This window comes from Apostichopus japonicus, chromosome 20 (genome assembly GCF_037975245.1).
Source record: "Apostichopus japonicus isolate 1M-3 chromosome 20, ASM3797524v1, whole genome shotgun sequence".
Lineage (NCBI taxonomy): Eukaryota > Metazoa > Echinodermata > Holothuroidea > Aspidochirotida > Stichopodidae > Apostichopus > Apostichopus japonicus.
In genome coordinates this window covers 6,566,809-6,580,545 of record NC_092580.1, presented here as the reverse complement: position 1 = coordinate 6,580,545, position 13,737 = coordinate 6,566,809, and the positions used below count along the sequence as shown (strand labels likewise).

General features: G+C 35.4%; 1 protein-coding gene across 1 annotated transcript in view; it reads left to right on the top strand.

The window, feature by feature from the left end:
• The window catches only part of LOC139961179 (F-box only protein 7-like), a 36,068-nt gene that overhangs the window by 6,385 nt on the left and 15,946 nt on the right, over positions 1-13,737 (top strand). The window contains exons 3-10 of the mRNA XM_071960171.1: positions 300-858; positions 1,856-2,018; positions 3,367-3,444; positions 6,489-6,572; positions 7,802-7,854; positions 9,182-9,340; positions 10,155-10,303; positions 13,095-13,338. Coding sequence (XP_071816272.1) covers positions 300-858; positions 1,856-2,018; positions 3,367-3,444; positions 6,489-6,572; positions 7,802-7,854; positions 9,182-9,340; positions 10,155-10,303; positions 13,095-13,338 — 1,489 coding nt within the window. The remainder of the gene's footprint in view (positions 1-299; positions 859-1,855; positions 2,019-3,366; positions 3,445-6,488; positions 6,573-7,801; positions 7,855-9,181; positions 9,341-10,154; positions 10,304-13,094; positions 13,339-13,737) is intronic.

Sequence of the window (13,737 nt, the reverse complement as noted above, 5' to 3'; positions counted from 1 at the left end):
ATCAGATCGATTTTTGGATCTTTGAGCAAATTGTGTGGCAATGAATCACAAAGTAAAATGGCTTTCCGGTTGGACAGTTGCGTTTGTCAGACATTGTCCACCAAAAGAAGAGCTCTACTTTACTGTCCCCAGTCTTTTTAATTTTTTTGGCAAACAATGGCAGTCTCAAGTCTAGATTTCACTTTCTACAACATACAAAGCAAATTGTTTTTTGCAATGGTTTTCTTATGGGAGTTGTCTGAAAATAGTCTGTTTGGTTTTACATGCATTTTCAAACCTTATTTTGTTTTATTTTGTAGTATTCCTGTCGAGAGCTTTGACCTAAGCCTGAATGGGAGGGATATCATCCCATTAGAAGACATCAATAATGTATCTGACCTGGGATTGGTTTCTGGTGACTTGCTAAAAGTGATAACAAATCAAACAGATGCAACAGATTCGAATAGTGATGCAAACCTGGATGTCTCGTTATCTGATTCTAGTCGGGTTCAGAGAAGAGAAGCGGTGCAAGAGAATGAAGCTGCTGCCCTGACAGATTCAGGGACATCTGGCAGCACTTTAGTGTCCCTGAATCAAACTTCTCATGGCTCCCTGGCATCAACTGAGATGATCTGTGATACATCAGGCAATGTATCAGTTAATGATGAGGATGGAAATGCTGAAGGTGGTTCTTCTCATGAAGCAGACAGTTTGAGAACTGAACCCATGGTAGTAAGAGACTGTTTTGAAGATAAACTTCCCCATAGACTCAGGCAAGTTTGGGACTCAAACAAACCACAGGGAGTAACAGAAGCACTGTCCTTGGTCCTACATGTTATGATGTTGGAAACAGGATTTTTAACTCACACTGATGCAAAGGTAATAATACTTTCTCTCATTTACATCATCATTTACTTATATTTTCGTAAAATGGAAACTCAGCTGAATATGCTAATTATGTGTTCATTCAATGTTACAAATGTTAACCAAACATAAAACAATATTAGTGAGAAAGCAAACTCGAATTTACTTATGACATTTTAATCATAGGCGTAGGAGGCGGGGGTGCTGGGGGGGCTGCAGCCCCCCCAACCAAATTTTTTGGTGAAAATTCGGGCAATATACTGAGAATTTTTCGGGCACCTACTGAAAGAAGAAAAGTTTGCAATATGTTTTTCAATTTTTGTGGGTGAAAATTCGGGCAATATGCTGAGAATTTTTCGGGCACCTACGGAAAGAATATATTTGCAATGTGTTTTTCAATGGTTAAACTGAAATTAGTTTTATCGTTATTATTGTAACGACTTCCCCAATAACTATAACCAATATGGAAGGGTAATAACAGGGAAAATGCAACCAAAATTTAATAACCAAAAATAATAACCGATGAATGCCTATATGATAGCACAATAAGATGTTGAACGCGCACGTAGAGCGCGAAAAATTATTGGTTATATTTTTCGGGCAAGTCATTACAGCCCCCCCAAATCAAATCAGGCTCCTACGCCTAGGATTTTAATGGGCAATAAGGAAAGAGCTGAACAGTTAAAGGTAGCCATCTTAGAATTGTACTAATTATAAAGAAAGATCAGGGAAGTTGACAATGCTTAAATCTATTGAAGAGAGAAGCTAATAGGCCACACACTGATGATGTTCAAGGTTGGTAGCAACTATCCAGGGAATAATTTATCCATTCGTACTTTGTAAAATGCTCTGCAAAATAGTCAAATTACAAATTAATTCCCTGGTCTCTATTGTTTAGAACATGAGTAATGTATGAGGAAGGCTTTTCTAGGTTCTTGTTTATTACCTTCCATAAACAAGTTATCATTGTTTACTGAGAAAAACTTTGCTATTTATTTATCTTATATTGAAGGTTGCCAGTTCTTCCTGTCATGATCAGAAATCACAGATAAATATTCCTGTTACATGGAATCAGTTTGGATGTTGCAGATTTTCCTATGTACATCAACTTTACGAACAAGCCCAGGTCTGTCATTTAGCATGTGTGCCTCTTGGATCTCTGTTGACTATCACAGGTACAGTAGTTATCCTTTCTCTTGCTGTCTTCTTTGGTAAACAGGCCTCGACAATTATATTTAAAAATACTCCATTTGGCGACTATGACTAAAAATCTGCTGGCTCAAATGCAAAAATTCACTCGCCATAATTATCTCCATGTTTAAGCCCCCAACTTTGTAGTATAGTACAAAACTACAACAGCAATGCTTTCTATAAACTAAGGTGAGGCAGATATATGACCATTCGTAATGCACATTGGAAAATGATATTTCTGTGCAGTGTGTAATTTCAACTTTGTCCCAAAATATAATGTGACGACCAACGTAAAACATGTTGCAGAATCATTAATATCCAGCTTGGCCTAATTTGTCTCAAACAATTCCAAAGAACATCGGCAAAAATACCTACAAAGGTAGCTTGGCTTTCTGTGAAAATGTATTCATATAATCGTTAGGCATGTACTGAGTAGCTGATGTCATCACTAATATATACTTAAAAGAGCATTCCAACGAATTAGCATATTTAACAAATGTGAATATCTTGAAGACAGGATTAGCTATGTTAATAGCTCTCAAGTTTTCTTTGTCTTAGACTATGACATATCAATAATAAAATGGTGCCTAAGGTCTTCCTTTTATATAATGATAAGAGTTGCCTTTTGCTTTCTACACAATTAAAAATAAATTGAATAAAAGTACATGAAAAATGTGTGTCATACTAAATTTCAAAGAACCAATTTAAACTTGACAATATTTACAGCTATCTAGAGTTCAGCATGCAGATAAATTTAGGTTAATTTCATACTTGTTGCATTTCAGGTTGCCTTGCAGTAAATTTGTAATCAACTATCTGCCAACAAAAAAGTGCAATATGCAACTGTCAACAAAAATATACCTCTCAATGTCTTATTAGATTGGCATCACTTAAAATGATGTTTTCTTTCTATTTAATAGACAGAAAAACCCTCAAATGCAGGTCTTCATCACATACGACAATACATTATTGATTGTTAGGTTCCCAATTTTGTGTAAATACAGAAGGTAGACTTTTGATGGTAAAGACACATCTGATCAAGAGAAGCTAGACATTGCTCTATATTGATATATTGTAGAAATACTTAAAAAAAAGGAGATTGCTTCTCAGGTATGTTCAATATGTGCTTGTAATGCACTCATCTCCCAGGAAGAGCAATTCAATATATTTTGAATTGCTTGTAGAGTTTGATTTCATCCAAAACCCAATATAGTTTTTTAGTGAGGAAGAAAGAGGCCTGTATTCACGATTAATAAGATCAGCATGGTCAGTGTTGCTTTTATCCTGAGTGTTCTGAAAAACTATTTCAAAATATTTTTATTCTTTTTCTAGGTCTTATTAGCCATGAGAAGAGCAGTTCCTTCAGTGTTCAACTAAAGCCATCAGAATATATTAAGAAAATGAAGGATGGTAAATATGGACCATTCCAAAGTATTTCTTCATCCTAATTTAAGGTTTGATGTTTGTTGTGGAGTCTACCACCTCCTTTCACCAGAAAAGAGAAACATGTAAAGCAAGTTCTTGTTACTGATGCCATTATTTTAATAGTGTCTCTTACCTGTAGACACCAACAATCTTGCCCAACGTGATGTATTGGATATAAATTTTATTTTGTCATTCCCCTGTAGAAAATTCTGTCATTTAAGGGCAGAACTCTCTGCTGAGTATTTACATGATTGATTTGAAGTTTTCAAACTTTAATAGGTTGGTCAGGACATAGCAAAGGAATATGTAAAATTATGCATTGTTTAGATCAAGTGGCCATCACCAGTAATACATTTTATTAAAATCTTACTTTTCCACAAATTTTAACTTTGAACATTAAGATTAAAGTCTCAGTATGTGTTTGCCAAATTTAAACTTCAACCTTTCCAACTTACTGCACTAATAGTTCAGTGAAAATAACACTGTTCTATGCTATAGTAATATTCATTATTTCTATTGAGTTATCTGTCATTAAAAATGTTGCGCTGAATAAAATTTGTCAGATTTGTTAACTAGTCCGTAGATTCTACAAACTTCAATCAAAATTTGCAAGCCCCCCCCCTCAGCAGATCATGCGCCAATCAAATCTCTCTTTTTTGTTACGACCGTTAGGCCTAGGCTTACTTGTACTTTCGTGGCTAGCCTTTCTTATCTTTTTCTTACTGATGTAGCTTGCAAAATTGTTTCATTTCCTTCCATTGCAATGAATAAACGTTTCCTCTGTGGAATTGTAAAAAGTGGATGATGCAAGTGTAGGACTGCGTTAAAATCTTGATTAGGCCGCATGTGTAGACTATTTTGTTTACATTAGTGTTGAACATGGTGACATGGGCGGTCGCAGTGATTTTACAGTAAATCTTTCGCACCATAAGGGCAACAGAAAATTTCTTTCTTTTGATTGGGACAGCTTTTCTCCATTAAACCCACCTGGTCAGATTGCATTTAGAATAAGACACATTGAATCTACTTCGGAAGTTTGTTTTCCGAATCAGCAAACAGGTATTGAGACTTTAATGTGATCATTATGTTCATCGATACTGAGTGTTCCCAATTTCATGCTTCAAAAAGATGCTGTATCTCCTTCATCTGTCTCTGTTCTGGTAACGAATTTAAGATAATTTGTAGTGTTCAAACGATTAACCTAATCAGAATCGGTACGATTATTGCATAATCGGAACATAATCGGAATCGGAAAAAATTACCTGGAATACCAGTTATGTCATACCGATTATTCAAAAACATATGGAAGGTGAAAATATCATTATTCAAAAACATATGCAAGTTGAAAATATCAGGAATATTATATTAGGAATTGCAGTTGCAGCGCGAATCGCGCAAACAGTTCTCACATCCCGCATCAAATTTGAAGCAGTGCGGGAGGGTCGCGCACAATCACCGGGAATTTCTCGCAGAGTGACTGACAAATTACGGCCTCGACAAAGAAATTTCCTAAAATCCCCACAAATCTCCGACCACATATTAGCCTTACTTCACACTTAGTCAACTGCATGGAAATCTAACCTTGCCATCTGTTTATTCGCTCTAGTTGTGTCGCAAATAAAAAATAAAAATATCCATGTAAACTGCAATCTTCGACCACATGTTAGCCTAACAACTACACTAAGTCAATAGGAAATGTAGCCTAACCATTGGTTTGCAAATAAAAAAAATGCGTAGCTTAGTTTACAACTTTCAATTTGCTGGAAATCTGCATTTGTTTGGAAGGTATGTGCTATGTCTTATAGAGGGAATGTTATATTTTATATTGGAGTAGTTTCTAGTTGTTATTATTTCTTTACATCAATCTGGTAACATTCTAGAGTAATTTTAAACAAGTTACGATGGTACAATTTGCTTTTCAGTTTGATTCGCCTAAGCTTACATTTTCTAATTGAACCTGAATGGAGTTAAATAGGTAACGAATAGGTATGTTTAACTTCAAGTTCGTAACATTTCTATTTGTTCATAAACGGTATAATACTGAAAATAATTACAAAATAATGTCGAAATGAAGGCAATATGTAATTAAAATTTACACTTTGGTAAAGATTGAAGATGGATAGTTTGTCTGAGATACTTTTTGAGATGGATATTTTGAGTAACTATTCTTAGCCCATTTCAAGCCATTCACAGGTGACATTCACGTCAAGGTGTTTAGGCCATTCGCTTAGCACAGTGCTGACTAGGTAGGACGTCATATTTTCGTATTTTGGAAATTAAAAAAAAAAAAATGTTTTTCCTTTCGAGAAACTCCAGAGGTAATTTGGTACATACAAAAGGATACCTAAGAGTCTTGTATTACAAAGAAGCAAAAGGAAACAGGAAAATCACAACAATAATTGTTTCAATCACAAACTTTATTGCCGATTTCGTATAAACGGGATATTTTCTCATTTTCAAATAATCGGAATCGGAATCGGTACGATTATGAAAAAAATAATCGGTAAATGGTAATCGGTATTTTCTGTTCTGCATAATCGTTTGAACACTAATAATTTGTCACTTTTGGAGATGTCATGGCAACTTTTATTTTTAGGTAGCCTTTTGACATTGAGCAGGTTTGAGATGTTGATTCGCCTTTGATGAAAAGTGCATGAGATTAGAAACCATCAGCAGTTAACTCATGGGGGATATTCTCATTACCAAACAATTTGTGAATTAAAGCTGATTTAAGCTAATAAGCTATTTTCTCTGTGACGACAGTTGTCTATGTAAAGAAACTGTATGCACGGTGGTCTCAATTTCTTAAATTCCTTGAATAAACCTTTTCTGTGAATTGTAGAAAAATAGAAAAGTCAAACAACAGCATAAACATCAGCTAGATACAGTATTGTATCATAAAAGATAACATTTGTTATGAACAAATCTTGTCATGGTTGTTGAGTTTGGCATCACAGATGCTCAAGTATCTGTTGTTATTTTTACTCTTGTAATAAAAGTGCTAATTGTTTTGCTTTCATCTTTTACAGGGTTCTCGCTAAGCAACACAGCAAAACTTTCGAGGTTATTCAAAGACTCTGTGGCATATCTGATGACCCGTCAGTTGAGAGAGAGTGAGTTTATCAATCTTTTTTATGGCTTTCTTGGCTTTAGAAGCACATAATTTCAACTGGAGTCACAGGATATCACATTCCATTGATATCTGGAGTTAAATGATTTGAAAGCAATGGAAAATTTAGTTTGTGAAAACTATGACCACACTGTCCTTCAAATGTGCCAATACATAACACAGGGAGTGAAAGGGTAATGGTTCTTCAGCTGTACTACTGGTTTCTGTCATTGATATCAAGTAATAACATGCTGTGATTTTGTAATAATATTCAGTATATATCTTGACCACATGAACTTGCGACACAAGCATAAACTGGAACGATACATTCTGATGGGAAGCAGTGAGTGTGATCAGTCGTTTGCTAAAATAAACCTAGCCACACAATTATTCCCTCATTTCAATCCCATCTCCTATCCTAATATTGCTTCACTTTTCCTGAATCAGTCTTGAAAATATCTATGCTCGAAACAATGTTTAACTGCGGATAAACTGAGACAAAGGCGTGGTGACATCGTTGAATAATCACACTACTCTTTTTGAGCTGCAAACATACTCATGGACAGTTAAGAAGGACTCTAACATCATTGTAAATCTCTGTGCTATGCATCTTACTTCATTACTTTGAACAATAGAGATGCAGAAATGTTTCAAGTGCTTAGTTGAACAGAAAAATGCTCTTGTGCAAATTGGGGTGGATTGAGTAAATTCTTGACTTCCACCTGGCTTTAGTCTTTGGGTCTAATGAGAAAGTTTCCATCTTTACACCAGTTCATTGCAAAATAACATGGATTCCAAGGATTTTTAACATTTGATGTAATGATTTATCTTTTCCTACCTATCCTGTAAAGGTATTAAATTCATATTCCATTCAGATCCATTAGAAGGACTAAAATAGTTACTGTTACTGTCACCCTCAGACCATTCTTGTTTCACAGATACATTGATCTTACTAGCATGCCTCTCTTCAATCTCTGGAAATAATTTTAAATTTAAAGGCAATAGCTTAGTCCTTACATGTTATGTAGCAGTGAAGAGGTTTATGGTTTGTCATGAAAGACTTGAAAGAATCATTTGAGCAAATCACAAAGAGAAGTGTGAGGGCAAATTTGAAAGAGCAAATGTATTATCTAGAATATCATTTGAACCAGTGATCACAGGATAAAAAAAATCTCTTATCAGCTAATTTTTTGTTCTATCATATCTCATTAAACTTTTCTTTTTCTTTTGTAGATTCTGGAGTTTTTCCTCATTCTGGGATATTGACTCTTCCAATGGAAATACAGGTAGGTACTCCACTGTTTGCTGTAGGGTATAATTATCACTTACCCTAATGTGGATATAAGTACTGATAAATGTGACGATGGGAGCTGTTATAACCAGAAGCAATGTCCTGAAGGGTTGTAGAGCTATACATTGATGGTTATGATAATCAATTATTGATGAGACTTTTAGTTGGTTAGGTAACAGCGAAGTGTTAGTTAGTACCAGTAAGTACCATGTTTATATTCAAATTTGTAGGAGGAAGTGGTGGGAAGGATTGAAATGTCAACAGACTGGAATTGAAAACAGATTTGTAATTAACATACTATTGAACCATTAATCTAGTTCATGAACAAGGTTCACAACCAAAATCTCTATTCCATGAAGGAACCTGCCATTTTATAGAATCATATTTTTTTTATAACACAATTCATAATGATGAAATCATTAGATTTCACCATTCACCATTTCACCGTTCACTAGTTAATAATATAGTTTGTAATATATTTGATATTTTATTATAAACAATAATGATAAAAGGTGCCAATCGGAATATAAACAGTATATGACACCCCGATTTTTAACACGTCTTGGCTCCAACAAAATAATGGACTGACTAAAGTTATGACTTCAATGTATAAGTAATAAAACAAATAGGTAGTATGTGTGTATGTGTGAATGACTTCACTGTATAATGCTTAAACAATACTGCTGATCACACATCAATCTTTTGGCTGCCCTAGTTATCCTTCATTTCTTTTGTACCTTTTTCTTTTTTGCCATGTTTCGTTTTCTGTCTTGGAGGAAATACGTCTTCTCTGTTTTTAAACATTCTCATATGAAATAGTGACAATAAAAAATAAACAAGAATCGCTGCTAAATCCTACCAGGAACCATCATCTTACCTTAAAGAGTGTGAAGACTCGCGCAAAAAGAAACGTCTAAATGCTGGTAATTTTACCTAGTTTCGAATGAGGTGTAACAGTAGTGTTAAACACCACCATCGATCCCAGAAAATACACTCACAGCTTGCTATGGGGCTAGTTTAACACTAGTATACAGTCAGTACATACAGCTGCGGTCAATACCCACAGCACAGTATACAAACCATACAGCGATGGACATCTCAGGTCCAGTTAAAGATAAAAATTAAGGTATCAAGTTTCATTACTGTCTGCATTTTGTAGCGACAAGAACAAAACGTCACTTGCAAGCAACATAGGGTTAACTTTTTCAGATGGCCGCACACGGTTTGGGGCGAGTCTTTAATGACTTGAATTCAGAAATAGTAAATCTTTATTAATTGCAATTAATTTATGATTAGTATTATTTCTCTCTCTTTTCTCACAGATACAAATACTAAGTTACCTAGATCTACGAAGTCTGTTAAATGTATCTGAGACCTGTCAAAGCCTGCTCGGCCTCTCTCAGGATGATACTCTCTGGAGATGTCTGTGCCTAAGAGACTTGAGAGTGAAATTTAGTACTAACCATCACTTGTGGAAGGCGGTAATTTACATGTATTGGTATATCTAAGTGTACAAACAAGGCTAAAAGACAAGGATATGTAGTAAGCCTTTGGACAGATCTGTAACTATATGATCCTATTTGATGAAATCACACAGTAATAATCCTACCTATACAAACTATTTAATGACTTTACTATTAGGGATAATCCTAGAACAGCTAAATCTCTCAAGGACAAGCTAAATCTCTCAAGGACAAGTTAATATGCAATTTGTGATTCTGCATGATTATTCATGATAGCTATCTCAGTAGTATGTCTCTGGATACTTCAAGAGACTCTCAAGTGCAGTAATAGGAGATGATTTGGAGGCATCCTTGAAGCCTCTCCTCTGCTCTATACATTCTTTTCTCACTCTACTTCTTGCAGCAGAATGGCTTTGTGATGGATGTTGCCATTTGATAAGCAGATTAAGAAAGGAGATTTTTAAGTGTTAAACCATACACTTTGTAACAATGTAAAACAACAAAATATTGTACCCCAACGCTGGGAGCCAATTATTTAATCCTAGGACTTGATCATTTACTTGCTTTGGTGAGATATCAAATGCTGACAGTTAAACAGTGATTGTGATTTGTGCATGAGCTGCCAAAAACTTACTCTTCAGATGTGTTAAAAAGGTATGACTTTCTTACACTAGCATTTATGTACATTATGTACATTATGTAGGTTGTATCAAATTCGATACAAATTCGATACAAAATCAAATTCGATATAGAAAGAATGCTGCTTTTAATTTATTAATTTGTTAAAGTGACTACTTAAAGTGAAATTTTACCATTTCATTCTTGAATGCAGGTTTATAAGAAACAGTACAAGGCAGACAAAGATAGAAAGAGAGCAGAGGAAGAGTGGCGGAGAGAGTCCATGGAACGTTATAGGCATCCTCACTTCACCCCATATTATTACCCTGGTCAATACCCGGGAGCTAACTTCCCAGGATACAGGTAGGACCAGAATTAATTAAGAACTGTGGAAACTGTAGGAATGTATTCAACGTACCATTATAGTTTATTAGTTCAACTAGCTGAGCTTTTGTCATGGCATTGCGTCTGTCCGTCCGTCTGTCTGTCTGTCAACAGTTTTGAAAGGTCACTATGCGCATGCTGTTTAATCCTTTCCTTGTCAAACTTGGTGAGGTAATGACGCATATCAACAGGTTACTACTCATGCTAGCAAAAAGTAGGTCAAAGGTCATTTGGGGTCAAAGAGAGCTCAGACAGTGAAATCACACAAAAGCCTACTCCTCCTAAGGTTAATGTTTGATTTTTATCAAACTTGGTCACAGTGTACAGTTAGTGATTGGTCAAAAAGCTGTTCTTACTTTTGATGTCAAAGGTCAGCTGAGGTCACATGAGGTCAAAACGTAAGTTCATATCAAAGCCTACTCCTCTGACAGTTTTTGTGTTATTGTGCAATTGTGATTTTAGTTGGCCATAGGGATCATCAGTTAATGGGCCACAAAAGTGATTCATTTTTAATATGAGCAAAGGTCGTCTCAGGTCATCTGACTGATATCAAATACTGCCCCAGAAACATTTACAAAGATGTAGTCAAAATCTAGCAGATAGCATCTGGGTGATCCACTTTCCTCAAATCTGGTTTGAAATCTGAGCTTGGCCTAGTAACTATCCATTACATACTTTTGCAGGCCTCAACAAATATATATATGTAAAATCTACTCCCCAAAACGCAGACTTCAATCGCCACTATGATCGCTGTTCAAGTCTTCATAGTACAGATCTACAACATCAATACTTTCTGTGAACAAAGGTTAGGCATGCATACAGATACATGGTGCTATGTAATTGCACATTGTAAAATTATGTTACTGTGTAGTATGAACTTTAACCTTTTTCCCACCTAAAGCATGGTGAACAAAGTGAAACATCATGTCGCAGACTCATTAATAAGCAGCTAGGCCTACTGTAGTGTCTCAAACAATAAAAACATATAACTACGAAGATAGCTTGGTTTCTGTTACATTATGGTTCCTCTAGTACTAGGCGTATACTATACAGTAGCTAAGTGTGCGCGAGTCCTTAGCCTATACGGTACTTCACTGCTACTTTGAACGGCTACTCGTTAAGCGCGACTTTGTACACTTCCCCAATTATTTATCTTGTCTTTTAGCTGCAGATTGGTGCGCGAAAAATTATCGCTATTACTCCATTACATTGCCTTTATCAAAGTGATCATTAAAGTAATGAAAATCTAAGGTTGAAAGAGCATCTACCCTCCACTTGAAACTAGTGTTGAGTGAAAATCTTTGCAAAACATCTAAGCAGCGATACAAGCAAACTTGTCTCAAAACTCCTTAAATTGTTATATTTTGTGAATTATGACTGATGGCATGTAGGAAATACCATAAGAAGTACTTTAGGAGATGTTTGGCCACCTTAAGTGTATTGGTATACTGTATATACTGTATACTTTTGCCTTTTGTTTTAGCATGCCCAATGTTATCCTACCGTTGTTAGTGTATGGCACATTGAAGCCTAACCAACATGCCTTGTTATGTTTTACCAAGATGACAGATAATCATGTATTGTGGATTTGTTTTCTGAGATCTTATCTAAAGGGGTCTTGTGTCATTAACTTATGAAGTTTAATCTCGCAAAACTTGAATTAAAGTGGTTACAACTTGTGCATGACCTGCACAAGTCTTTCACAACAAACTTATTAAAGTTTGTTTATGATAGTAATTTAATGCTTATATCTAATCTTCAGATGGGGTGTCCAACGTTTATTTGTTAGTATTCTACTTGGGTCGCTAGTACTATACTCTACTGTGTAGTGGTTATATCGATGTTCAATAAACTATTTTAATTGGTTGAGAAATTAATATATGAACACAACATATTTATGAATGCCTTTAAAAAACTCAAAAAACTAAAAAGCTCAAACACTTCCCTGTTATAAATTTTTATATATATAGTTATTAAATGATGTTTCGCTGTGTGTTTACTAATGCTCTGTGAAGTTTGTGAACAATCTCCGTACATAAAAACTTCCCATACATAATGCACTAGCAGATGGCAAACCATTTTAGACAGTTCATTTGCATTGAGATTTGTCATTGATAAAAATCAGGTTACATCTTAAACTTAAGCTTGCCAAGATACTGCTGTCATCATTCTGTGAAATGTTTGTAAAGATAGCCTTGCTAATATTGGGGTTTGACCAGCACACTAGTAACTCGCCAAAATGTAGAGGGTATTCCTTTTTCTATTCGCCATAGCTAATATTCTACTCTCCAATGGCGAGTTGGAGAGGCCTGATACTTTGTTCAATGTCTGGTTGACATCAGGTTCTTTGAAGTTGAACTACTGCATCATTGGTGCTCTAGTCTCAAGGAATGGTCTTAAATGGATTAATTTACATGCACATGGCATTTTATTTCCAGTATAAATTCAATTTCATTAAATAGGACTGACACATGATTTTAGAATAACATATATTTTAACCCTTTACACATTTTATATAGCAACTTGGAGGTTTCTGTCTAAGGGTGTTGTATGAAAACTGCTATATCTCTGCATTTGTGTAGCAATTCCAAAAATAGTTTAAATGAGTAGGAGATAGCCTAACAGAATGAATATATATGGTGACTAACACACATTGATCATACATAAGTGATTGGACATAGTAAATTCAATCTTACAAAATATAAAGTATTACTCTTACAAAATATAAAGTATTACTGTAGTAAAGCTACATGTTATTTGTTCTCCTCAGGGGCGGTGATTATGATTTGTATCCATTTGGTAACCCGTTTCAACCACATGGTCCCCCACAGCGTAACCCATTAGGACAACCTAGTCATATGCAACCTCGTCGTGATCCCATCTTTCCTGATCCTGATCTGGACCCTATGGCTGGACCTGGAAGGGGTCTTAGAGATACCGCATTTGGACTTGGAGGTAGACATGGAGGAAATGGAGGCAGGTTTAGTTCTTCTGGAAGATTCACCTTTATGTAGGTAAGAAACTGCTACATTATTTGCAATTGAAGAGGGTAAGGGGACACCCCTCTTTTCTTTCCCTACTGCTTTGAATGTGTTTACTGTATGGTTTCTGCATTTGATGTGGATCCCTTCCAAACTTGTCAACATTGTGTTCATTAAAGCCCAACAATGACTCACAATAACACTAATCAGGAACAGATGCACATGGCACTTGTTTAAATGGTAATTGGCAGCTCGCAGAAGTACATATCATTCAGTAACATGTGCATGTTTTGATTGTTACTCTTAACCATAAACAGGTTAACCACAATTTGAATTAAAAGTCTAAACTACCATTTCCCTAAACAATTACTAAAATAACTTTTCCCTGAGCAACTCCTCTCTTGTCTGAAACCATTTTCTACATGTAAGAAT